Source organism: Phalaenopsis equestris, unplaced genomic scaffold (genome assembly GCF_001263595.1).
Source record: "Phalaenopsis equestris unplaced genomic scaffold, ASM126359v1 Scaffold001036, whole genome shotgun sequence".
NCBI lineage: Eukaryota > Viridiplantae > Streptophyta > Magnoliopsida > Asparagales > Orchidaceae > Phalaenopsis > Phalaenopsis equestris.
The window spans coordinates 34198-61880 of NW_018165475.1; the positions used below are offsets into that span (position 1 = coordinate 34198).

Genomic DNA, 27683 nt, shown 5'->3' on the forward strand with positions numbered 1-27683 from the left:
AACTTATCTCACAATCCTTCTCAAGCAAATCCCTAGAAGTTCTCTCCAAGCCTTTTTCTCTTTACAATCTCTCCCAATTCTCTCTTAGAAGTGTAATGAAAAAGAAATCTCTCACTTTCTCTCTCCTCTTACAACCCTAGAAGAAAATCTCCTCCTTTCTCTCTCTAAGTCACACCTCTCTCTCTCTAACTTTTCGTCCCCCCATCTAGTCTCTCTAGAGGTTCTCTTTTGTTGGCTAGTTCTCTCTTCTCAATAGAATCTCAATTCTCTACAAAATTCAAAAGTCAAAACTTTGAATTTCAAAAGATGTGTCTCCCTGATCCAGAAGTCAAATCTCTTCAAATTGGAACCTTCCAAAGTGTCCACATGCATTGAATCACTCCATGGGGTGCTTAGAACAAGTGTCCCTTTAAAAATTCAAACAAAATTCATCTCAAACCTCCTTAATTTGAAAAAGTCGTGTCTAGCGCATCATGCACCATGCGCTAGAGCTCTGAATTTTGGCGCATCATACGCCAGTTTGAGGCATCATGTGTCAACCCCCAAAATTGGTTGTTTTTGCTCCAAATTTCGCTCTTTTTGTCATTTTTGCTCCAAATGCCTAAAAATGAAATATCTCTGACAAAAACACAAAAATACCCTTCTTTAAAGTGCAATATCACCAAAAATAGACATAAAAAGGGTATTTAAAATAATATATTATTTTTGTGGATCAACAAGTATTTACAATTTGATTAGTATCATTTTACTTCTGCAATTTACTTCTGCTTTAATATACTATGCATGCTAAGTTGAAATAATTTTCAAAAATCAAAACAAATGATTTTCAAAATTAAGATAACTTTTTCAAAATTAAACTTAAACACTTTCAAAACAAACAAACAACATAATACGTCCTTTCAAATTTATGGGAGTCTCTCGGATGAGGTAACCAACAGTTGCTAATGAGATCTCCCCAGTTCAAATGAGCTTAACAACTTGTTTAAACTAATTAAATTCAAATGAAAATAAGGTTACCGGAAGGAGGGAACCGTGGGATCCTAACCGATGTTGCTCTAATCAACTTTAACCCTCCACCCAAAATACTTAAATGATAACATAACCTTTCATGAAAACTGTAAAAGGATCCTAACTGATGTTGCTCTAATCAACTTTAACCCTCCACCCACAATACTCAAATGATAACATAACCTTTCATGAAAACTGTAAACCCTTAAACCTTGAACCTAGAGCTGTCACCTCAATGAGAAGCTTGGAGCTAACACTGTGGATAGCATGGCAAGAATGTACAGAAGGACAACTTTGAGGGAGCAATTGGATCTGCAACAGGAAACCTTTCCTTAGAATTAAATAATAAGTCATAAGACTTTAAGGTAGCTGACAGCATAAATCCTCAACTTATCTTCAGGCCTTTGCACAATCATGTTATGTTGTGCAATTTAAGCACTAACTCGCTTTAGGCTCGAAGGTTGTCGTTCGTCACGACATAAACCCTCATATCCTCCAGACTATTTGTATGATCGTGTCATGCAAGTGTAAGCCCTAAATAATAAAATGGGCGGGATGAAACATCAAGTAATATTTTTTCTCAAAATTGAAGCCAGACAGTAGGATAGTTTGAGAGGTCACCGAAGTTTCGCTCGGATTAGCGACTTCTCCTACCATTCACCCCTTTGGATTCCTGAATATAATTGTTATTATTTGATCTATTACTTTTTTAATCTCTAATGTCTAATCTTGAAAACCTAAAATTTTGTAATTCTTGAAGGCAAAACCACTAATCTGAATCGAGAGTATTTTTAAGCAACTTCAGTCACTTAAGAAGTAATTAACTATGGGGATTTGTCTCTATGTGAAACTTTACAACCCAGCTTAATATAAATCATATTTAATCCAAAACGGATCTCAAAGTATATAGTTTTTTTTTTTTAATCGAGTAAATATAAATCATATTTAATCCAAAACGGATCTCAAATTATATAGTTTAGTTTTTTTTTTTTTAATCGAGTATCACTATCAAGTAATGTGTCTATTCCCCGGGATAGATATGTCACTTGCGGTGTTGCGCCCGTTTATTTAAATTATTGCATATATGAGATCGGTTTGGTCTCGTATTTTCAAAATCAAAACATTATTTTTCCAAATTCAAAATATTTTAAGCGATGAATTTCGGCGGTTGATATCTCAAGTGTTATTCTTGCGCTTGCACCTCAATTGCTTGAATTGTTCCTTGTGTGCACCGATGGCCTCATCTGTAGATATTTGAGCTTCGACGTGATGGACAACATTGTCATAAGAGTGCACCGTCTCCCGCATCAGTGATGAATATAAAGGCCCAGCGTAGAGCCCTCCCAGAAAGACTCCTCTCAACAACTCCAAATCTATTCCTAAAATCTGGCAAGCTTCAGTGGAGAAGCTATGGAAGTATTCCTTGAGAGATTCCCCCTCTTTTTGGCAAACTTCCAATAAGTGGGATGAATCTTTGATGATCCTTCTATTTGATATGAGTTGCTCAACGAACAGTCTAACAAGCTCATTGAAGGTATTGATGGTGCTCCTCGAGAGAGATAGAACCATGTGTAAGCTTCACCATTGAGACTCATTGAACACTTGATAGAGCAGCATATAAAAAACATGGTGAATGCGCATAATGGTTAGATAGTGGTCGATATGCTCGTATGGGTTAGCTACCCATCGTAGGCATCATTATTTGGGAGTTCGAAGCCCGATGGGATAGAATTTTGGAGAACGCATCAGCAAAAGGAAAGGATTCTTTGAATTTGTTGTGAGCAGGGAAGCGATCTCTTTTATCCATAGGGAACTCTTCCCTAATCAGGCATCATAACTCATCACGGATGATATCAACAAAAGTGAAAGTAAGGCAGAGCGGTGTCAGGTGAGTTGTATGAGATTGATGAGTGGAACTTGTAAAGGAGATCAGTGTCGCATATCGGTAGGGAAATTATTTCATCATTATGAGAAAGCCCACTGAGTGGGGTATTTTTTTTTTTTGAATGTTAAACTGATGGTAAGTAAGCTCCATTGAGTTGTGGTTGTCGTTCCCCGGGTAGAAGTTGAGATGCCTCAATTATGCGTCCTCAATCTTCTAGAGAATAACCTAAGGCACCTTTGTCAGTTGGGTGACGCCTTCCAGAGTGGAAGGATGTAGGGGCTTGACGCCCTTGACCCTGTGACTTCCTTATGGAATGATGAACATTGGAGTGAGATGTTTCACTGTTATGAGTGTTGCTTCTAGTGGTCATGTAGTGAGCCTAACAAGTACTTAGGTGATGGGATTGTAGTTTCCCATAGATGACACCAAACTGATGTTTGTTAGAAAATTCGCGACAGTAGAGCAATATATTATCTTCTTAGCGTGGTACGAAAATTGATCACACACTCAGAAGAGATAAAACAACTCATTGAGACACCATAAAATTTTTATGTGAAAACCCTCCATTTGTAAAAGATTCACTATAAGTTGATGATTACAGAGACCCCTTATCTAAGAAGCAGGAAAGGGTTACAAAGTCTCCAACATTAGTACATTGACATGTCGATGAAGTCGTTGTAAGAAGTGGGCGGCGGCCGAGGATGATTGGCGGCAACCAATGAGAGATGGTCGGCGTCGGTTAACGACTGGTGGTTTGTGGTGGTCGGAGGCTGTTAGCGACGGTTGGTGACGAAATGATGCTGGACTTTAGTCCTCTAAGCTTTAAACTCTTCTTCAAGCTTCAAGTTCTCCTTCCCCATGCCTCCAGCTCTCTTCTCTCATGAGAGGGGTGGGGCTCTATTTATAAGGTTCTAGGTGCAATTAATGTTAGAATATGAACCACTTTGATCAAACGGTCAGAAGAAGTTCCCTTGATCAAATGACATATTATGGATATTTGAGTGTCTTAACGATGTTAGAATCGAGCGATATTCAGTTCGTTACATCTATCTTGTCGAGACACTCGATTTGACTATGAAATTATAAGATTTGGCATTAGTTTGATCTTCCAAAGATGCCTGGAAGGCCTCCATATGCTGATTAATGGTTTTATCGGGCCTTGAATTAGCTCAGATTAGAGCAATTTTGTTAACATCGGGTCCATCTCGTCGAGCCGGTTAGTTTGACTATAAGTTTGTTGAAATCGGAGTTCTGGTTGACTTTTTATCAAATCTTAAACATTTCTTTCTCAAAAAGTTGCATCAATATTCGTGTCATGCATTGATATTCATGCTGGATGGTACAAATTTGTTGATGATATATCAATAATATTTACATAATAATCACACATTTTTTTCGTCTGGTCCATTTGTAAAATATTCACTATAAGTTGACGATTACAGAGACCCCTTATCTGAGAAGCAGGAAAGGGTTACAAAGTCTCCAACATTAGTACATTGACATGTCGATGAAGTCGTTGTAAGAAGTGGGCGGCGGCCGAGGATGATTGGCGGCAACCAATGAGAGATGGTCGGCGTCGGTTAACGACTGGTGGTTTGTGGTGGTCGGAGGCTGTTAGCGACGGTTGGTGACGAAATGATGCTGGACTTTAGTCCTCTAAGCTTTAAACTCTTCTTCAAGCTTCAAGTTCTCCTTCCCCATGCCTCCAGCTCTCTTCTCTCATGAGAGGGGTGGGGCTCTATTTATAAGGTTCTAGGTGCAATTAATGTTAGAATATGAACCACTTTGATCAAACGGTCAGAAGAAGTTCCCTTGATCAAATGACATATTATGGATATTTGAGTGTCTTAACGATGTTAGAATCGAGCGATATTCAGTTCGTTACATCTATCTTGTCGAGACACTCGATTTGACTATGAAATTATAAGATTTGGCATTAATTTGATCTTCCAAAGATGCCTGGAAGGCCTCCATATGCTGATTAATGGTTTTATCGGGCCTTGAATTAGCTCAGATTAGAGCAATTTTGTTAACATCGGGTCCATCTCGTCGAGCCGGTTAGTTTGACTATAAGTTTGTTGAAATCGGAGTTCTGGTTGACTTTTTATCAAATCTTAAACATTTCTTTCTCAAAAAGTTCATCAATATTTGTGTCATGCATTGAAATTCATGTTGGATGGTACAAATTTGTTGATGATATATCAATAACATTTACATAATAATAACACATTTTTTTCACACTTCTCAAAACTTATATGATTAATTCAAAGCTTGACCTGATCAAAATTTAATCAGAATATCTTGGCCCATATACACTCTAGATATAACCTTTTATTTTAGTTTAAAATTTGTGCCCTCGTGAATATTAAAATATTATTACAAGCATTTTAACGAAAAATGCATTTTTTAATGAAATTTTTAATTAAAATACTTATCAAATCTATTAAATACATATTATTACATTTTTCTAAAAAAAAATTAACTATTTAGATTCAAAATTTGTTTTAGAATAGTTTTCTGAACTTTTACTTTTTAGGCCATTGTAATAATATTTTTAAAATATTATAACTTAAAAATATATATATTTATAATATTCTCAATTGCTTTTGAAAAAATTATCAGAAATAAATTCTTCATTTAATAAATTACTCTCGACCGAGGAACGACGGCATCAAGTGCACGCCAGAACGGTAAGCAGACACCAAACATGGAAACAAATCAAACGATACAACCGGTCCCACGACCATTCCAGTACTACTGCTGGTTGGAGTGTGTGATTCATGTTCAAGAAAATATAGCGGATCACAATAAAAAGCGGCTTAAGAAGCCAGAGAAGTCGCGGTCAAACAAAAATAGTGGTTTTGGGTACTTGGATTTAAATTTTTAAATTGATGGGAATGTATGGGTTAAATAACTATTGCTGTTAGGTTCAGGTGACCTAATTTAATAACACATAATTATGTGACTTAAATTGCAAAATAAGATATGTATATTAAAAAAATGGTCTGCAGAGACGTTTCACTGCGACGGAGTAAACCAATGTTTCCCTCCAAACAGAGGATACCCGACGGTGGAATCAGACGAGACTTTTTAGCATAATACAAGAATACAAAAGTTTAAAATTTTTATTTTCGTTCATTTTTTTAATTGTAAAAGGAGTCATCAGCTTGTCGATAGTCGTATACTTTCATTTCCTGAATAAATCTCTCTTTCAGATTCTATGAATGATCAGGAGAAGAAAGAAACTGGAAAAACCGGACATACGAGAAAGACAATAAACAATAGAAAAAAAAATATGTGAAGTCTACGTGTGACAATCCTTGTGGGGATAAGTCAAGCACGTCTGCACAAACAAGATCGGGCATAGGCACATTTGACAACTATCTGCAAAAGAATGTCTACATAGGTCACCCATAACTAAAGATTCAGGGGTAGATGTTTGTTCTGGGATCAAAAGCACTCCCAAAAGAACGTATCCACATTAAATAATTACATTTTAGGGTATACCCAAGAATAGTCTTATAACTAAAGATTCAGGGGTAGATGTTTGTTCTGGGGTCAAAAGCACTCCCAAAGGAACGTATCCACATTAATTAATTACATTTTAGGGTATACCCAAGAATAGTCTTGATAAAGGGGGTTCGTTTGTATTGTCGTAGACATGGGGAAATAGGTCAACAAAGAAAGGTTATTCCGTGTGGGGATGCATGCTTCAAAGCTCTCGCTAAGCAAAAATTTTTGTGTGCGGACTCCTGACGTAGCTCTAAATGCGGCCGAAGTTATTTCTGAGTTATTTTCAGGTTATTTCTGGATTATTTTTAATAATACCGAAATAACCCAAAAATAAAGACAGCGGGTTATTTCTGGGTTATTTCAGGATTATTGAAAATAACCCAAAAATAACCTGAAAATAACTCAGGAAAAACTTACGTCGCACATAGAGCTACGTCAGTAGTCCGGACAGAAAATGTGCTCCTCGCTAAGCCATCGATCAAAGAGCGAGTCTCTCTCACCCCAAATGAGTAGCAGCTCATCGACACGGGAGACCCATGAAATAACATAAATCATCTTGGTGGAAATATCCCAACATGTCAAAGCATGTCCGGGTTATAAGGGCAAACGACAAATCGTTGTATCTAAAATGGGCAACAGCTCATCGACATCAGACATTCAATATAATATCAACAAAGCCAAGGAACAACAAGCCAAAGTACCGATGATGCTTAAGTTTACCTGGTCGTGGTGATAGTCGGTCCAACACCTCCTAAAATCCCCAGTCAGTAATCTGTGAATTACATCATCCCCGGGGACCTCGGTAGCTTTAAGGTCAAAGGAAAGAAACTCTATCCTATGATTATAAGCTGGAGCTCCAAGAGATGAGACTCACACATGCCAAAATGACTAACAGCTACACTAACCAGAGGAGGCTACCGGTAGCAACGACGGTGGCTAGCAGCTATGATGGCCAATATTTTGGATAGAGCTATGTATTTTAAATTCGGCCAAATCCATCAAATTTCAAATCCATTCAAAATGAACAAAGTAATGATTTCATTCTTATTTTACGTTGAATTTATAAATCACCATGCCAAAAGCTTGAAACCCTAAAAGTCGCACAAAAAAAAAACAAGAAGCTATTTTTGCAACAGTCCAAACAGCCCATAACAATCAATGAATCTTTTTTATTTTATCATCACAGCTATTAGGTTGATTACAAAATTGGCATTTTTTTACAGATTTCGAGCCCTCAAATTCATAAAAAATAATCACACAATTCACCAAAAAAAAATTCTGGAGTGATTAATTCCAGGTTCTGAGCACCAATCATTTGAAATTTGATAATTTGAACACAATTGTAGTTGTGCTGAGAATTTAACTTTAAGATTGTCGAACACTAATAAAAAATAATTCAAATTTTAACTGGAATTGAGATCAAATTGATGTATACAAGCCGAGCTGATACAGCAAGGATTTCTTTCAAACTAATTTCAAGCCAAACACAAATTATATATATATATATATATATATGTGTGTGTGTGATATTTGAGAATATTGCTCCCCATATATGCTCGAATCAGGGTTATAAGAATCTTACGACTGATAACGCGGTTGCATATCAACTTGAGAATACCACTCCTCATATATGCTCGAATCAGGGTCATAGGAGTTCTATGACCTATAACGCAACTGCATATCAACTGAAAATACCACGCATAGACGCACGGGCATGCACCGACGCGAATGCGCGGGGCATAGTTTTAGCATACACAAATAAAGTTCTAACATGTCCAAGTAAAAGGATTATTAAGCTTATTTAAACTTTACTTTTATCTATTAATTTTGAATTAGCTCAATAAAAATAAGCCAGATTGCTTCAAATTTCAGCCTATTCTAGATCCGAATAGCCAAGTTGAACAAACTCTATCCACAAACTTATTTCGCGCTACATTCAAACTCTTCTAGCAAACCCTACCTCAGCTTAAAATAGGATCATTCACAGCCCTAAATTTTAGTTGAAGCTAACCGTAAACTAATCGATACTTTCAACTCCTGTTTGATTTTAAGAATTTCAACGTCTCTCAATAAAATTTCATACAAAATTAACAGGCCAATCAACTTTTAATGTGTTGCAACTTAGAAACCCCAATTACATTTTTTTAACTTTAAATGTAGGTTAAATAACATGTTATAACAAATAATAATTAAAATGAAAATTTAAATACATCCCATACAACACTTAAATTTTGATATTTATTAATATGAAATTTAAACCTTGGGGCAATTACATAATGGGTACCCATCCATTTTTCAAATTCTCACTCAAATATCAAAATTCATGATAAAACCCCAACTCTAAAACCCCAACTCATATTTTCACATATTTTCATTTTTTTTTTTTCAAATTCTCAAAGGTTCAATCATGGCACGTGTAAATGTTCGGTAGCTCAAAAAAATCACTTCGGTGGTTACGTTTCTGATACTCTATATGTAATTGTCCCTTAAATCTTTAATTCACATCATAAATACACTCTACTATCAACTTTTTAAAAAACAAAAAACACAATTTCAAGCATAAATTTTGATATCAAAACTTAGATATTTGATATGTAAATACATACGATACATGCTGCATGCGAAAAAATTCCACAAATCAAAAAATGAATAGTGAATTCAAAAACCTACAAACCACAGGGCGAAAAACTCAAGAATGCGGCGAAACATATTCCAAAACTTGACCCAATGAAATGATCTTATAGTAATCTATTACACAATTATGACACAATTCAAGCAACCAAACCTATTTATAATGACTAAAATCACAAGAAAATATTCAAGCAAGAAAAGCCTGTTAAGGTCAGCACATAAAAATAGCATATAACATTGAATCATAAAAATAATAATAATAACGATGACAATCATATGCCTACAAAGAAATTAATGGCTACCAGAGACGAAAGCTTGCTTCGTACCTCATAATTGAAGCAAAAGAGAACTCAAATAGCGATGAGAGCTAAAACATTCATACATTTTGGTCGCGGCTGCTGGAAACCTCAGCAGAGCAAACTGGGCAAACCTGCGAGAAGCAGAGAACAAAATTAGGCTGAAAATGATTCTTGCTACTAAGCATAATCTTGAATTCATATGGCATCAGTTTAAAAAAGTAAGATTTACGTACATACCACTCAATTCCTATGTAATTACATACCTTCCAACTAAAATTCAATTTTTACAGAGATGCCCACCTTACTTGAGCATGAAAAAGGAATACTTCACATTTTAAAAGTTTAAAATGGTGATATTTTTTATATGATGCGAAAGATTTGGTTGGTATTGATGTAAAAGATAAGGTTCAAGTGTTAGATGTGTAAATTCATAAGAATTGGGTGGTACGATGTAAATTAACCTAAAAGAAAAAAAGAAAGTTTTGCATACATCCAACTCGATTTGTATGTATTTACGTATCTCACACCTAAACTTCAATTTTTACATGCATAGCACCTTATGCATGAAAAGGTGTATTTCACTTTTTAAAAGTTAAAATGATAATATTTTTTGTAGCATGAAAGATTTGGGTGGTACTAAGCGTATAAAGTAAAATATATGTAAATTTGTAAGAATTGTTGGTGCGTATGTAAATGCTACTAAAAGAAAAAGGAAAAGATTTACAAACATACCACTCAATTTATATGTATTTATATATCTAACACCTAACATCAAATTTTACACATGCCACCTTACATGCATGAAAACTTATATCTCACTTTTAAAAATTAAAATAGTCATATATTTTTATGTGACATGAAAGATTTGGGTGGTGGTATAAACATAAAAAGTAATATTTATGTGTTAGATATGTAAATTCATGAGATTGAGTAGCATGTACGTAAACGCCCCTAAAAGAAAAAAGGAGATTTACGTAATACCACTCAAATTCCGATGTATTTACATATCTAATACCCAATTTTCAATTTTTACATATAAATACCTTACCTATGCATAAAAAAGGCGTATTTCATTTTCCAAAAAGTTAAAATAGTGGTAATTTTTATGTGAAATGAAAAGCTAGTAGAAATTTAAGAAGTGAAATTTTGGTGTTAGATGTGCAACTACATAGGAATTGGGTAGTATGTATGTAAATGACCCGTATTGAAAAAAACTACTAATCAGATTAGTGCCCAGGGCATGGACCCTAGGAATCAATCCTCTCACAGATTATAATCTTATCGTGAGCTCTTCATCGTCATTCATTTGTCGAACATTTCCCTAGCGACACGAGCTTTTCCTCGTCCATCTGAACGTCTTGAAGCCATTTCATTTTGGGACACTTACATCCATAGCACACAATTTTTATTTATTTACATATCTCACACCTAAACTTTCATATTTACACGCATTACACTCGAGTCTTTGATATGAGATAAAAAATAGCACTATTACCCCTTTTTAAAAGTGAAATACAACATTTCATGCATAAGTTTAAAGCACTGAAGTGCTACGTTGATAAATAAGAAACTCTACGTTTGAGACTTGAAAAGACATAAGAATTGTGCGCTACATATGTAAATTTCCCTTTTATTTTTTGCTTCATTGCAGCAGAGCTTTGCACCTATCTAATGTCGTGATTTTGTATGCATCATTTCTTTGTGATAGCTTCGCAAGCTCGCAGTCGTAGGGCTCTTCCACAACTATCTTAGAATCAGTCCAACTCTAACGCCCCAGAATTTCTACTCTTAGGGCTCGTTCGAGGCAGCTTATAAGTGCGGGCAGCATTTTCAAGATGACTTCATGTCGTTTGATAAGTTTGTTTGGAGAGCTTAATAAAAAACGTCGTTTTCATTTATTTAATAGATGCGGTCGCAGGATAGACCCCACGGCCCGTGTCTTGAAGAGGTGTTTCCTCCCTAGCCCTTCTGTCTCTTTCCTCGCACGACAGGATCCCCAAACGTTGTGTGATCCCAAATCCTCCCTATTCGAACCTAACCGGCGACCTTCCTTTTCCTAATCTTCGCACACCACTGCTTCTTCCTCCTCTTTGTTGTCCTGATTCCCCTCTACCCGAGCCGCCTCTTCTCCTGTTCACACGAACCAAATGTTGAAGGCCTTCGCTAATCTTCATTCCTATGTGCCCCGACCTCCTTGCACCGATCCCTAACCTGCGCAAGGAACAACGGCTCTTCTCAATCACGCGATTTCCTTTGCCCTTCCTCTGCAAACCTCGAAGCCGAAGTCCACAATTTTAAGGATCTCTCTCTGCCCAAGCCCGTTTTGCCTCTCTGCAATCCGCATGAAGGGACTGTAAACCGATCCACTCCCTATCCTAACCTCAAAACCCAGGCTTCTTTATTGTTTAGAAGGGCACAATAGAAATTTGTTTTTTTTTTCTTATGGTTTTAACTGATGATGCCATCCAATTTCTATCATGATGTACATTAGTTTCTTGCCTTTCAATTATATTCAGCAGCAAGATCATTAAGCTGCAGCATTGGTGAGAGTATTTGACTATCATTTAACTATTTTGGTTTCATTTTGTTATTCATTAGGGGGCGTTGACTAGAATTGGAGAATAAGTTGGTTTGCTTTCATTCCAATATGCGCATAATTTATACATTCTCAATAGAGATTCTAATAGAAAACTTGAAAAATTAGAGAACAAAAATAACCTCAAATAATTACAATATTCCCATGAATTGGTGAACGGTCAACAAGGATTCTATGGATATGTGATGTAGTAGTTTTAAGGAAGGAAGAGGACAATAGTCATAGCCAAATACCAAAAACTTGATCCTGTGAGGTGGTAGTTTCAAGAAAGGAAGAGGACAATAGTAATAGAAAATCTTTTTATTAAGTTTGATACTCACTGTTTAGTGAGGATTGTTTCATCTTTTCTTCTTTATTGTTATGTATTAGTTTTTCACTTTATCAGTATCAAATATATGGCCAAGATAGTTCAGTTACAAACAACATTATTTAACAAACGCTAACTGGTCATTTATCGACATTAGGCTGCAAATCAGTTGTTTTCAAACAGCTGCCCCAAACAACCAACCAGCTTATCAGGATAAGTTGTTTATCTGTATAAGTTGAATAAGCTGCAGCTGCCCCAAACAGACCCTTAGCCTTAGCCTTTGAATTACCCATGTTTTCCTTACTCAGGGTCCGTTTGAGGCAGCTTGTGCGTTTCAGGATAAGCTGTTTATCCTGAAACGCGGCCCGTGGTCCGGCCTCAAGGGTCGACCCGCGGCCTGCGTTTAGTGTAAAAACTCAAACGCAGTTTCGGATAAGCTGGCGAAACGCGCGAATCAAATGGTACGACGGCGTTTTGAAAACACCGCCCGCACTTATAAGCTGCCCCAAACGGACCCTTAAGTATATAATGGCAATGCTAATTAGGGGTGTGAAAGATCCAATTTCGAGCCGATCCAGGGCTAGCTCGAAATCGGATCAAAATATTTTTAAACATATCAAAATCGGATCATGAATCAATCCAGTAAATTTTGATCCAATCCAATGTGAATCATTCTGATTTTCGAGCAAGCTCGAAATGTAAACAAGTCGGCTCGAATGGTAAAGAAGCCGACTCGAGTACCATTTTTAGCTCATGAGCCAGATAGGTCCGACTCGAATCCACCTTGGCCCGGCCCGCTAGACTAGCCCACCAGTAAAAAATGCATTTTTTTGTGAAAAGAGGGGATTCGAACCCCTGCCACTCCATTCAAGCAAAAAAGACCTCACCAAGAGAGATGGCAATGCATTATGCATGTAAAACTAAACAATTTAGGTGTTATATATGGAAATACATAAGAATTTATTTCGACCCCGATCCAATCTCGATCCTGATCCGAGTCGAGGACGGATCGAAATAAATTCAATCCTTTAATTTAGCTCATAGCTCAGCTCGAATGGTTCGATCTGAGCTAAAATTCAATCCAATTTTAGAGCAATTCAAGATCTTCAAGCCAATTTCACAACCCTAATGCTAATGGCCTCAACTTTTACAACCATTCTATAATGTTTTCACTTTCTTGATCTTTTGTGTTTTCTTGTCAGACTAAAAATTATTATATTGCTAAGCTTCTTATACTGCAAAGGTTGTTTTTTGGAATATTTACATGCATACCCATATTTTCCTATGCATTTACATATCTAACGCTGGGTGCATGCCAGCTTATGTATGCATGAAACGATGTAAAAGTTCAAATGGGAGTATTTGTCATGTGATATGTAAGATTTGGGTGGTATAAATGTAAAAAGCAATGTTTAGGTGTTTGATATGTAAATACATTAGAATCGGGTGTTATGTAAGTAAACGCCCCGTTTTTATAATTGGCTTGGTTTTAATGACTAATTCTAATGGTTTTGGTCATTTCTTTTATTATTAATAATGATTAATTCTTTACCATTGTTAAAAGACTTATGTGAATGTAAGATAGTATATTTTATTGTAATGTCTTCCATAGAAAATGCTAGCATTTAGTTTTATCATTGCACTTTTTATATTAATATTCATGTTCAATCAGAGATTGTCCGGAAAACACGTCCAATGAGTGGAACGTTATATTATAACTAAGAGAGAGAGTGTGAGAGAGTGAGTGAAGGAGCGAGAGTAGATAAGCAAAAAGTATCTTTTATTCATAATATGGACCCTTATTTATATGCCTAGGTCCCAATATTACATAAGTACATAATATCCCCCTAATCATTAAACTTTCAGAGGGTTTTTTTATAATTTACAATGTTATTTGTATATAATAAGACTCGAGACCTATTTGATCAATAAGGATCGTTGATCGTCTGTCAGGAATCGGATTGATCGATTCATGGTCCGAAGGAATCCCCCGCATCGATCGTGTTGAAGGTTGATGGTTGTCCCAAGAGACTTTCTTTTGTCATCTTATGTCGATCGTTCGGGTAAGGTGTATACTCCGTCGTTGCTCATCTGAAACGATCATCTATTGCTACGTCCGATCAATCGTACTTCCTAGATCACCCATCTGCTTTGAGATTCGTGCGGGCACTTTTTCATATGTACAATTCAATAAAATCAAATTTTATGACAAACAAGTTTCACACTTATGCACCTGATGTACAAATTTGATCCATAATGAACCACCAAGGAAAAATGTTAGGACTAAGGGCCCGTTTTGGGGCAGATTATTGCCACAGACTGCGTTTTGAAAACATCACCAACCCGATGGTAACCGTGCCAAGGCTGCATCTTCGGATCCGTGGTTTCGGGTTATTGAATAAACGTGGCCGCGGGATCGACCCCAAGTGCCACATTTGTTCGAGCGACTTTACCCCGCTGCCCTCTCTCTTCTCTTCTGTCCTATCACGCTTCTCCTCTCCCTTGCCCTATCGTTCTTCTTCGAGCTCCATCTCCTCTTGTCTGCCCTATCACGCTTCTCTTATCTCTTCTTTACTCCTACCGCCGATCTCTCGTAACAAGTCTGTAAGTATATCGTCCATTTAACCGTCAATGGAATGGCTTTTATAATGGTTATTTTGGCTCTCTGTTTTTGGAATTTGTTGGGTTTGTACTTGTGTTTATGATATTCTTCGTGCTTTGTTACGCGTTCCTATGGCTGTATGGAGCAGCTTATTCCCGATTTGCGATTTTTTGACATTTTGAATGTGTTTGGCACAACGTATGTTTTATGTGTTTATTGGCTTGGATAAGCCATGCCACCATGCTTTGTTCTCTCTCATGGATGCTTATGGCGAGATCGGTTAGCTATCTTGCAATGAATTAGCAATGAGTTTAGATCTATTTCAATTGCTATATGTGAAGGAAGCAGAACAGGCGAGAGGGGTAGTTGGTGACTGTGTGATTTTTTGGCTCTCTGGTTCACATATCAGCCAATTTTTCGCACATATCAGCCAATTTTTCGCGAGTTATTTGGCTCTTTGGTTCACAGATCAGCCAAAGAATATTTGTTTTGGCTGATCTGTTCGAATTGTTGCTTTCTTTTATTATAGTGGCTGGACTTGTGACACTTGTTATGGTGTTGAGGTTGGCGCTAGTGTTGTGGGGTTTTAATGCTAGTGAATGTGTGGTTCGTTGGTTGTTGAACTTGTGACACTTGAATACTTGGAATTTATATGGAGTTGAGATTGTTGTTGTTGTGAGGTGTTGTTGTTGGTGCTGCTGCGGTTCTCTCTACCATATGGTATTGTTGTTGGTGTTGGTGTGGTTCTCTACTGTATGATGTTGTTGTTGGAGCTGGTGTGGCTCTCTCCACTGATTAGTGTTGATGTTAGTGGTTGGGTGTTGGAGATGGTGGTTTGACTTGTTTGTGTGTATCCGTCTCTATGTTGGTGTTGATGGTTTGGGGTTAGTGATGGTGGTTTGAATAGGGTGTGTATGTCTCTCTCACTACTGATTACTGTTGGTGCCTGTGGTTGGGGGTTGGCGCTCTCTCTACTGATTAGTGTAGGTGGTGGTGATTGGGGGTTGGTAATGGTGGTTTGACTTGGGCGCATCTGTCTCTCTCTACTGAGTAGTGTCAGTGCTAGTTAGGGTTGTAAACGAGCCGAGCTTGAGCGAGCTGAGCCTCGGCTCGTGTTCAGCTCGTTCCAATTTGGCTCGTGTTCCAAATGGTTCGTGAACATTGTGTTTGTGTTCAGCTCGAATAACATATTTATGTTTGTGTTCGACTCGAAATAGACTTGGTAGAACATTCTTCGCGGAATAATACTAACACCGCGGTGTTATTCACAGTGTTATTCCGCGGAATAACACTGAGTAACACCGCAAAATAACATCGTGATGTTATTCGGGTGTTATTACGTTATTACTCAGTGTTATTCCGCGGTGTAACGTCGCGGATTAACATCGATAACACCAATAACGCCATAAATAACATCGCGGTATTCTGCAGTGTTACTCGGTGTTATTCTATGGATAACATCGCGGAGACACACAACCTTGTCAAACCACCATCAAAAACACCCAACCACCAGCAATAGAGTTGTCAAAATGGCTCGTTGTTCTCTACTGCTGGGTGTTGGTGATGGTGCTTTGACTTGGGTATGTCTATCTCTCTCTACTATTAGTGTTGGTGACGGTGGTTGGGGGTTAGCTCTCTCTCTACTGATTAGTGTAGGTGTTGCTGGTTGGATGTTAATGATGGTGGTTTGACTTGGTTGTGTGTGGCTCTCTCCACTGATTAGTGTTGGTACTGGTGGTTGAGTGTTGGTGTTGGTGGTTGGACTTGATTGTGTAGCTCTCTCTACTGTTGGGTGTTGATGCTGGTGTTGATGGTTGGGTGTTGGTGATGGTGGTTTGACTTGGGTGTGTGTCTCTTTGTACTTTTCGGTGATTGTGGTTTCTTATTGTTTCTTCAAAATTTTGTTTTCATGTTTCAGCTTAATTTTTTTAATTTTAGGAGTTTATTTCTCTTGGCACTTAATTTTTTATCATGTTTTTTGTTCTGCTGTCATTATGAGTATCTTTCTTGATTTGTTTTGTTTATTAGTTTGAATATGGTTAATACCAAAGAAGTGACTTCATCGGCAATGTGGGATAAGAAAGTCACATACATATTTTGCAACCTATGTATTAAAGAGATTGAGTTTAAAAATAGACCAACCACGTGCTTTAACAATGATGAGTGGCAGAATATTGAGAAGAGGTTCAAAGAACTGACAGGAAGAGAGTATGACAGACTAAAATTCAAGAACCTGTGGTTCAGTCAAAAAAGGACTTGAAAGTTATGGAAGGAACTTAAATGGAGATCCACAAAATTAGGTTGGAATCCTATCAAACAAACCATTGATACTTTAGGGTAATTGTAGAATGAGAAGTTATAGGTAATATGTATATCTCTAAATGCTTGTATTTTCGTTCGTCATCCATGTTATTTCGTTTTAACTAATATGTTTCTCCGAACTTTACAGGCAATCCCACTCGTAAAAAAATTCAAGGTGAGTGGCATTGGGCCAGACCTGGATGATAAGTAGAACCTAATGTTTAGAAGGATTGTCACGACGGGCATGTGTTCGTTCAACCCAAGTGAACAGGGGTTTACAGGCATACCAAATGAGTTGGTAGCCAAACAGGTTACTGAGTCAGGTGAAGGACCGCACATAAACTTCAGGGATATCGAGTCCAAATGCCAATCAAAGCGGCCCAGGGTGGAAAAAAAAAAGATGCTAAGTATGTGCAGCTCAACCCAGTCCTTTAACTGACACCACTATAGATAACTTTCTTAGAGTTTTAGATACACATCCTGAAGTTTTGGCTGATACGACGCTGTATATAAACTCCATTAAGTTACTTGAGGACCCAACACGCAGGCAGATTCATGAAACTGTGCTCCAAGATTCATGTCCAATATTTATGTTCGTCTATGGAAAAATGATTTTGTGATGTCATTGTTTGTTGACTTGTTTTTTTTTCCGCAGTTTTTTTTTATTCGAATCCTGTTTCTTTCCTTTGTGAATAAAAATATGTTGTCATGTAGTTATTTCTGATATGGAGCAATTACTATTTAGTTTTCTATATTTTCTCTTAAGAAAACAATTTTGCAAAATGGATTGGCAGCGACTTCGTCGGAGGAGAATTATTGCGACAATTATGATGATGTTGTACGAATACTACCACTCTATCATGAATCGAACTCCATGCATGGCATCGTCCTTCATTGGTGATAAATGGGTCGGTGAGAAGCTAGGACATTCCACATGGTTCAATAATAATTTTGTTTTATGTTTGTTGTATCATTGTTACTTTTAATTTTATATTATTCACATATTTGAAAGAGATTCTTTTGCCCCCTTTTTTTAGGCTTGTGAGGTTGACAATGAGACGTTTGACCTTTTAGGTTCTTCGGATGGGTTGTCAGGCATTGTTGGTTAGTATCACATGTGAAATTTTAATAAAGGCAACCGAATTCTTTTTTTTTTACAATGTCTACTGTCTTCTTGTAGTGACTGATTCGTTGCTTATTGTGGTGAGTTCTCTGAGCCCTCATGCCTGCTTTTTTCTTTGGTTTTGTAAATTTCACGAGTTTGCATTGTTTCTTCGTCATTTTCTTTATTTTTTGTGGCCTTCTGAGATCGAGGATGAGACATTTGACCTTTTGAGTTCTTCGAATAGTCTATCAGTCGTTGTTGATTGGTATCACATGTGAAATCCTCATGAAGTCAACCGAATTCCTCTTATATTTTCGACAATATGGTTTTCGAAGATCTTCTAGATGACCATTTTTGGTAATATGCATATGTAACACACGCGAGGTTGGTTTTAAGTGTGTAAAAGGCAATCAAGAACTATGTTTTTTTACAAGGTCTACTGTCTTCTTGTAGTGACAGATTCGTTGGTTGGTGTAGTGAGTTCTCTGAGCACTCACGCCCGCTTATTTTTTAGGTTAATTTATACTTGTATATTCAATATGGTTTCCATTTATTTCCATTTTGTTGTATATTTATCCAACGAATTTCATCTCTCTGTTATGACTAATGAGTGTTCTCTTGTATCTTTGAAGGAAGATGAGCTTCAGGATTTCAATGACCTCCTCACGAGTGCTCTGTCACTATAGAGTACAAACTTCATTGCTGACGTCACTTCGGGTACATAGCTATAGGAGAGAATTCTACAGGTGCCCGCGGCAGGCAGACCTTCCGGAGAAGCGTGACTTCTTCAGGTGGGTAGACGATCCGGAGAAGTGTCACTTCTTTTTTTGTACTGTTATAAGTGTTTTTTCGTTCTAAACTATCAAATATATAGTCATGACAGTTTTGTTGCAAACATCATTACTAAACAAAAACAGAATGATCATTTATCCACAAACAACTGCAAATCAACTGTTTTCTAAAAGCACAAACCAAATAGCTAGCCAGCTTATCTGGATCAGGGGCATAATGGTCATTTATCCAGAAACAGCTGCAAATTAGTTGTTTTCCAAACACGCAAACCAAACAACCAACCAGTTTATCCACATCAGCAGTTGATCAGCAGCTTATCTAGATAAGCTGCAGCAGCCCCAAATAGACCCTAAATGTCTTCATTTTTATCATAGCTTGAATGGAGTTGCTCATCAAAATGTGATATGAGAAACAGAATATATTCATAATAAAACATCCACTAAAATTTTTCCAATTGTGATAGAGTATATAGAATTTACATATTTAACGCCCATGTATTTACGCATTAACACCTAAATTTTGCTTTTTAAAATTATACTGCCCAAACCTTCAACATCACATCAAAAATACCACATTGATAACATTTTAAAAGTGAAAGACACCTTTTAATGAATAGAGGTACGGTGGTATATATGTAAAAATTGATGTTTAGATGTTAGATATGCAAATACAGAAATTGAGTGGTACGTATGTAAATCTAAAAAATTTGCATGGCATAAATGTAAAAAAGTAAAGTTTAGGTGTTAGATATGTAAATATATAAAAATTGGGTGATATATACATAAATACCCCAAAACAAATTGGACAGTAAAAACAAAATTCCTAAAAGCACAGGCATATCTAGTCCGATTGCCTCACGTATTTCAGATACAAAAATGCATATGCATTACAAATAAATAGACAGAAAGTACCTTATTGATTTGAAGCCAATTATTTATGCATTCTGTGTGGTAATTATGCTTGCATGAAAGCATAACTAAAGTGTCGCCATCTGCGTAATCCAACCGGCAAATCACACATCTGGCAAATTGAACAAGAAAAATGTATCAAAAACAACTTAAAAGTCACACAGCCAAATTTTAAAAACTAGTGGGAGTAATCATGATGTCATTTAAATAAAAAGGGGATGGTTTCAAAACCCACAAAAATAGTATGAAGATTTACATACATACCACTCAATTCCTATGTATTGAAAACGTGTATTTCACTTTTTAAAAGCTAATTTGGTGTTACATTTGATGTGATGTGAAATATTTCAGTGGTATAAATGTAAATGGTAAAATTTAGATGTTAGATATGAAAATTAGTAGGAATTGGGTGGTATGTATGTAAATGCCCTAAAATGGTAACACAAACACATACAAACACAAACAATATTATGTCCAAGAAGGTCATAGTCTAATTTTCTTATAGCATTAGCCCATCTATTCTTAACATGATTATATCCAGAAATGAAGTTTAATAAAGTAGGGTGGGTTTGAGCAAAACGCAAGTTAAGCTGAGAGTTTAGGGGCAGTTTGGGATGACTTTAGATTTTTTTTTTTTTCTTTTTACTTTTTTTTTTATTTTTTGTCTTTATATTTTTATTTAAAATAAAACATTTTTGATATGTTATAACCGGTTAGTTGTTTTTAGAAATGCTAAAAAAGGGTTTTTTTAAAAACAAATTAATTTGTTTTGAAAATAAAAAATAAAAGCATATAAAATGCACTAAAGAAAAATGTTTTTAAAATAAAAACAAAAAAAAACAAAAAACAAAAAATAAAAGTGATCCCAAGCAAACCCTCTTGGTTACTTTATTTACATTTCTCAAAGAAACCAAGCCAGACCAAGTTTTTTAAGTTTAAACGTTTGAACTCTGGTTTCTCAAAAACAGCAACAACAACACGCCTTAATCCCACCAAGTGGGTCGGCTGCATGAATCCTTTTTACTCCGTTGTGTCCTATTGAATGTCCTTTTTTCATTTCATTCTAATAAATTAAAAACATTTTTTATACAATACGCCCAGGTCTTTTTAGGACTACATCTGTCTTTCTTAACATAAGTCGAAGCTAAAACATCTACTCTCCTAACCAGAACATTAGTGGTTGGTGTTTAATGTGACCAAACCATCTGAGGCGTCTCTCTCTAATCTTGTCCACGAGCAACATCAACCCTATCACACTCCAACCCTATCACAAATATATTCATTTCGCATTTTATCTCTAAGTGTCAAGCCACTCATCCACCGAAGCACTCTTATCTTAGCAACACTTAAATTTGTTTTATGCTTCTCTTTTAAAGACCATCATTCAGTGTCATAGAGCATTACAGGTCTCACCACCATCTTACACAATTTTCCTTTCATTCTACGCGATACTTTTCTATCATACAATAGGCCTAATCACAATAGCCAGATACATTCCTCTACTTTAACCATCCAACTTGAATGCTACTAAATCATCGCCATGTATATCACCGTCATTTTCAACAGTAGACTCGAGACTTGATCAGCCATTGTTACAACCCTGCCACTAGATTTGCTACTATGAAAATTGCATTTCATGTATATAGTTCTAGTCTATTCAAATAAAAGCTTTTAGACTATCAAATTGATTTCCATAATTCAATTTTTTTCTTGAACTCTTTCCCTAGTCATATCCACAAGGATATCATCAACGAAAAGCATACACCAAGGTATATCCTCCTGTAAATTTCCAATAAAAGCATTGATAACTAAAGCAAAAGGATATGGGCTTAAAGTCGAACCCTGATGAAATCCAACCAAAATAAGAAAATACTTGGTCAATCCTCCTTCTGTTCGAACACAAGTAACAACTCTAGTGTATATATCTTTAATAACTTGAACATAAGTCATATGAACACCTTTCTTCTCTAGAACTCGCCAAAGGACATCTCTTGGAACCTTATCATAAGTTTTTTCTTCTAAATTAAACAAAAATCATATGTAGACCCTACTTATTCTCTCTGAACTTCTCTATCAAACCTCGAAATAAATGTATAGCTTCCATAAAAGACTTGCCCGACATAAATTCAAACTGATTATGAGAAATCTTGGCATCACGACTTAACCTATGTTTAATTACCCTCTATAACTTTAAAGTATGATACATCAACTTAATTCCTTTATAATTGATGCACTTGTGCGTCCCCTTTATTCTTAAAAATGGGGACCAAAATACTCTTGACCCACTCCTCAAATATCATTTTAGTTTTTGAAATAATATTAAAGAGTTTACTAAGCCAAGAAATACCCAAATCTCCTAAATATTTTTACATTTCAATTGGGATATCATGGTGCTACAGATTTTCCATCCTTGATTTTCTTTAATGCCTCCTTAACTATTTCTTTTACTAATACAACGGTAAAATAAAACGTTTAATTATTATTAACGATATTAAGATCATTAAGGTCGGTCGTATTTTCAAAAACTTCATTAAAAATTTTATCAAAATAGCTCACCCACATATATTGAATATCTTCCTCTAAAAAGCACTTTTTGAACTCTTGTTTCTAATAAAAAAAAAATTAAATTGCTCTACCACCATCTTCAATAATGCGTATTTGATTCCATTTACTCATTATGACTAGTGTATTAGTATAGAAAAAAATTGATTTTTGTTACTGTGACGGCATATTATCAAGGCATAAATTTTGGCAGCTTCCCATTTGATTATACAAAACAAGAGCTGGACTCACAAAGAATGAAAAACTAAAGAGTTATGCAGAATAATATGTTTAATTGTTAAGAATTAGGCTCTAGAAAAGAAAATTACAATAGTAAAGTCATTTCATCCTAATTGGCTACACAGCGGAAATAATGATGGAAGTTTGAAAGAAAATGAAAAAGAAATAAGGTTATATCCCAGAGAAAATTCTATCCTAATTATTTTCTATCCCAAGTACACTCAATAAGCGATTGTAGCGGTGACCCTGGGAACCAATGCAACAACAATTGCCTGAAACATAGAGGCAGAGATTTAGAGACCACAATCAATATCAACACTGGTTCTCTTTCTACATTCGCCAAAAAACCATATAAAAGCATTATAACTCGTTCGACGGGAACATAGACCTCTAACCAGATCATCCAATAAAGAAAAAGGACTCGCATAGCCTAGCCTAGCAAGCAGAGCAATTCGCTCCACCAGTCCATCAAAATGAAAGTGCAGTCCAATATTATTTGAGAAAGAACGTAAGCACTCAGCCCTGTAACCTTTTGCAAACACAGAAGGTAGAGAAAACCGTTGATTGAGTTCGATGCAGTCAAAAAATCCGTGGTATTTTCACTATTTGAATATGAGATAGATGCACTCTAAATCATACAAAGATTGTGCGATGTAATTAGAAAGATTTACGTGCATACCTCTCAATTCCTATGTATTTACATATCTAGAACCTAAATTTAATTTTTTATATAGAAGCCTTCTTACCTAAGTATGAAAATGTGTATTTCACATTTTAAAAGTCAAAGTGGCACTATGTTGAATGTATAGTTTTATTTTTGATGTGATATTAAAGATTTGGGTGCTATAAATGAAAAAAAATAAAGTTTAGGAGTCATATATGTAAATATATAAAAATGGAGTGGTAGTATGTAAACGCCCCAAATAATTATCATGAATAGCCTTCTAAAGATTCACAAAGTCATCCCTGTGACTCTCAACCACCGTCTTCAAGAAGCCAACCTCATCCATAACTGAACAGTTGCTGTCAAAGGATTTGTAACTTCAATGGCACTATTTCTAGAAAGGGAAGAAGTAGTAACCCCTGAAATATCGTTGATCATAGAACTAGACCCTCAAGCTAGATAGTAGAGTCACCACTGGTGAAATAGTCATTGACGGGAGTGTTAATAAAGCCAAAGAAGTTAGGATAATAACCACTAATGAAGCAAATAATGGTGTTACAAGAGTTGGAGCAAATAAGACATCATCAAGCTTTCTATTTTTTCTGCGCCGTAAAATGTGGATCGAAGACACATAGTTTTATCAAATAACTAATGATGATGAAAGGAGATGAAGATGCATGAACAGAAATAATGATTTTGTTTCAAATGTTAGTTTTGACAAAAATATCAGTTGAAATAAAAGTGAACTAATATGGGTTATAAATCAGCCCCTTCCCAAGGTTCACTCAGAGCCAAAAAAGTACCAAGAATCTCATCACTATAGGATGCAAAATAAGCCGACATGACTGCAATCCAAAATAGTTGTTTGCTTCACAAGCATTCAAAAACAAGTTCCCATTGTACACAAAGATTTCGCCCATCTCGGATAACAAAGATGCTCGCAAGATAATGATAGAGATAAAAATGTTAAATCTATCATAAATAATCCTCATTTTATCAACTAATTTTGCACAAAAAACTACCCTAACTTGGACTATAAATATCTTGCAATTTGCAAACACATGATCCTATGGAGCACCCAAAGAAAGAACCTTAATGAGAAGCTAGAGCTCTATTTTCTAGGGAAAAGCATATCAAAATTCCATAAGCAGTTAACTGACCATCTTCTAGGAGTGAACGCATAAAATGATACCTCAGCTGAATGAGCTTTGTCATGGCATAAAAATGGCATCCTTAACTAGAAGAATAGCACTCATATTGTCACTATAAAGCTTTCTAATCTCTTGTACCTCGCATAAAACTTTGTAGTCAAATCATTTCTTTGCTAGTCTTAGGGTCTGTTTGGGGCAGCTGTTGATTATTTATAATCTGACGATAAGCAGATTATTCTGATAATCTGATAATCTGGAGATTATTAGAATAAGTCGGTTTGTTGTTTGAGACAGCTTATTCAGAATAGCTTATTGGTAATTATTGTTGTATAGATAACATTCCTACCTCTGTTTGGTAAAACTATTTGCAACAAAACTAAAATGAGAACAGAAACATATAGTACAAAAACATATAGTGTAGAAGCATAAAATCATCACAGATCAGTTCCAAAAGATGACATACAGTTCTCACACTCTCGTGAGAGTTCTCACACTCTCGCAGTTCTCACACTCTCGTGAGTATCAGAAAAAATAAGAAAATGATAAAGACATGTACAACTACAATGAGAAATATTAAAATATTCAACTTCAAACTCCGACTACGCATGTCCTCAGCTGCACTATCAACCTAGGAAAACCTCGGATTCTCATCGCTGTTGGCAGTGTAACATGTTGGACTGTCGGCCCATCGGAAGAAAATACTTAGGTGGAAATACATGATGCTATCTTGTTATAGTTGAAAGATATGTCCAATACTAAATCTGTATGATGGAAATGTAGAACTCGAGAGTATCAAAACGGAAATTAGAACATACATTATAAATATTTTCAGGTAATTTTCAAAATTTTGACCTGGTTAATTAATAAAAATGATAAAGGGACATCCCAACGAGTAATCACAAATAATCAAAACCTACAAAAATGCTCATCCCTTCTAATCCGTTGAAGTAATCGTTGAACTCAAATCAATCAATCGAAATATCAAATAGATCACGAGTCTCGAAACTACATTGCCCTAAAAGTGGTTAGATCACAATTTGAGTACTAAGCAAGTCCTAGCCAAATTATCTGGCAAGAAATTACGAATTATCTCTGTCACACTGCCATTATTATTAGCCATAAAAGTAAAAGTAACCTGGAAACATGATTTAGAAAATAGGGATTTCAAGGGCACTCAGACCTATAAGGGGCGAGGCGAGCTGGAAGGCATCCCAATTTGAGCTGGATCTAGACGGACTCCGTCGCCGTGACTGACGACAGAGTCCCGTAGGAGGTTAGTAGGAGGTTCGGGTGGATGAGGAAATCGGTTCCATCTCCTCTACCAGCGCCAAAGGACATGGAAGCCATGACTGGGCCCTTGCAGGAGACGAGGCTTCCCTACAATCTCTCTGTTTGCTCTCCTCCACAGAAGCAACACCCCTTCCCTTCTCTCCACAACCCCATCATTATGCTCCAGCACCAATACTTTGCTTCTGACGATGGCGACGGAGTACCCTATTGCAACTCCACGGATCAGCGACGAGCGCTCTCTCCCTCTCTCCTCTTCCTCTTGCTCGCTTCCGGTAGTGTTTCCTAATACCTTCAAGATCTTGGAGGGTGAGGCCGAGGGAGAGCATAGGGTCGAATGTTACTTCAGGTTTCGACCTCCGCGAGGATGAACGAGATCGGGGAGGGCTAGGGCGAGGGGGAGCACAGAGGGCACGGGAGGAATTCTTCACCCAAACATGCGAAGCAGACGCTGGACGCGGCCCCCTCTTCGCTTCTCAACCTATTAACAAAAATGTTGAAGCGCGTCTGAGCAGCAGGATTACACAACATCGAACGCCTTTTTCAAACACCCATGCAACGTTTTCATACCACCACTACAGCTAATAAACTGCCCCAAACGGGCCCTTAGTAATAGCAATATACTCGGCTTCTGTAGTAAAAAGTACAACTACCTTCTACAACTTGGAAACTCGACTTATTGTTGTGTTCCCCAAAGTGAAGATAAGACATGTACTTTTTCTATCATCAATATCTCATGTCAGATTTGAATCTACATATCTCTATAGATTAATTCATACACTTATAAAACAGTGTTTTGTTGATTGTTCCTCTCAAGTATATGAGAATTCACTTCAACTCCTCCCAAACGATGTTTGTCTGAATTACTCATATACTTGCTGACCACTCCCACTGCATAAGCAATATTTAGTCTTGTACATATCATCCACACATTAAACTTCTAACTGCTGAAGCATGCAGAATTCTTTTCATATGTGTCTGCTTTGCTTCAGACATAGACAATTATTCCTTAAATAGTTTAAAGTGATTGTAAGGGTGTGCAAACTGATTTTGTCTCCCTCATATTAAAACTATGTAGGACCTTCTCAACATATTTTGTCTGAGACAGCAACAAAGTGCTTACACTCCTGATCCTGATGATTCTCATCCAAAGGATCTTCTTGATTGGACTTAAATCTTTCATCTCAAACTATGTTGATAATTGTTCCTTCAAGTCTCTAATCTTCTCATATATGTTCCTGCAACTAGCATGTCATCCACATACAAAAAAATAATAATATAACTACCAAAATGTTTGATAAAACAACAGTGATCTCTTTGACACTTTATTTATCAATGTTCTGACATAAACATGTCAAATCTCCAGTGCCATGGTCTTGGGGCTTGCTTCAAAACATAAAGGTTTTTTTTTAATTTGCAAACCTTGTCTTCTTTCATGGAACTTCATATCCCTTCGGCTGCACCAATTTCTCTTCTAAGTCACCATATAAGAAGGCTCTTCACATCCATTTGTTCCAAATATAGATCTTCTTCTGCTATCAAGTTCAGCACAGCTCTGATAGTTGTCATCTGCACTCCTTTTGCTGAAACTCCTTCACTACAAGCCTCATCTTGTAGCGTTTACTACTATCTAACTTGTCTTTTAGACTATAAATACACTTATTGTGTAATTTCATTCTTTCATCAAGTAATTCTGTCAACTCACATATCTAATTTGATTTTAGTAACTACATCTTGTCATCCATGGTAAACTCTCACTCCTTTGAGTCTTCAACTTGAGTAGTCTTTTATAACGCTTTGGTTCACCAACATCAGTCAGCAACAGATAGCACAAAGAATGAGAATATATTTGT

General features: G+C 36.4%; 1 protein-coding gene across 3 annotated transcripts in view; it reads right to left on the bottom strand.

Moving 5' to 3' along the window:
• LOC110032836 (E3 ubiquitin ligase BIG BROTHER-related-like) overlaps positions 1–27683 on the bottom strand; it is a 47126-nt gene that overhangs the window by 9697 nt on the left and 9746 nt on the right. The window contains exons 6-8 of one of the 3 annotated variants that reach the window (XR_002294881.1): positions 19951–20059; positions 9364–9467; positions 8073–8091 (exon numbers count right to left, since the gene is read on the bottom strand). Coding sequence is in view for 1 of the 3 variants with exons in the window: in XM_020736601.1 (XP_020592260.1) it covers positions 9414–9467; positions 19951–20059 (163 nt within the window). In the remaining 2 variants the exon portion in view is untranslated. Of the gene's footprint in view, positions 1–8072; positions 8092–9116; positions 9468–19950; positions 20060–27683 lie in introns of those variants that run through there. The other 2 variants (XR_002294880.1, XM_020736601.1) reach the window with 2 other exon arrangements.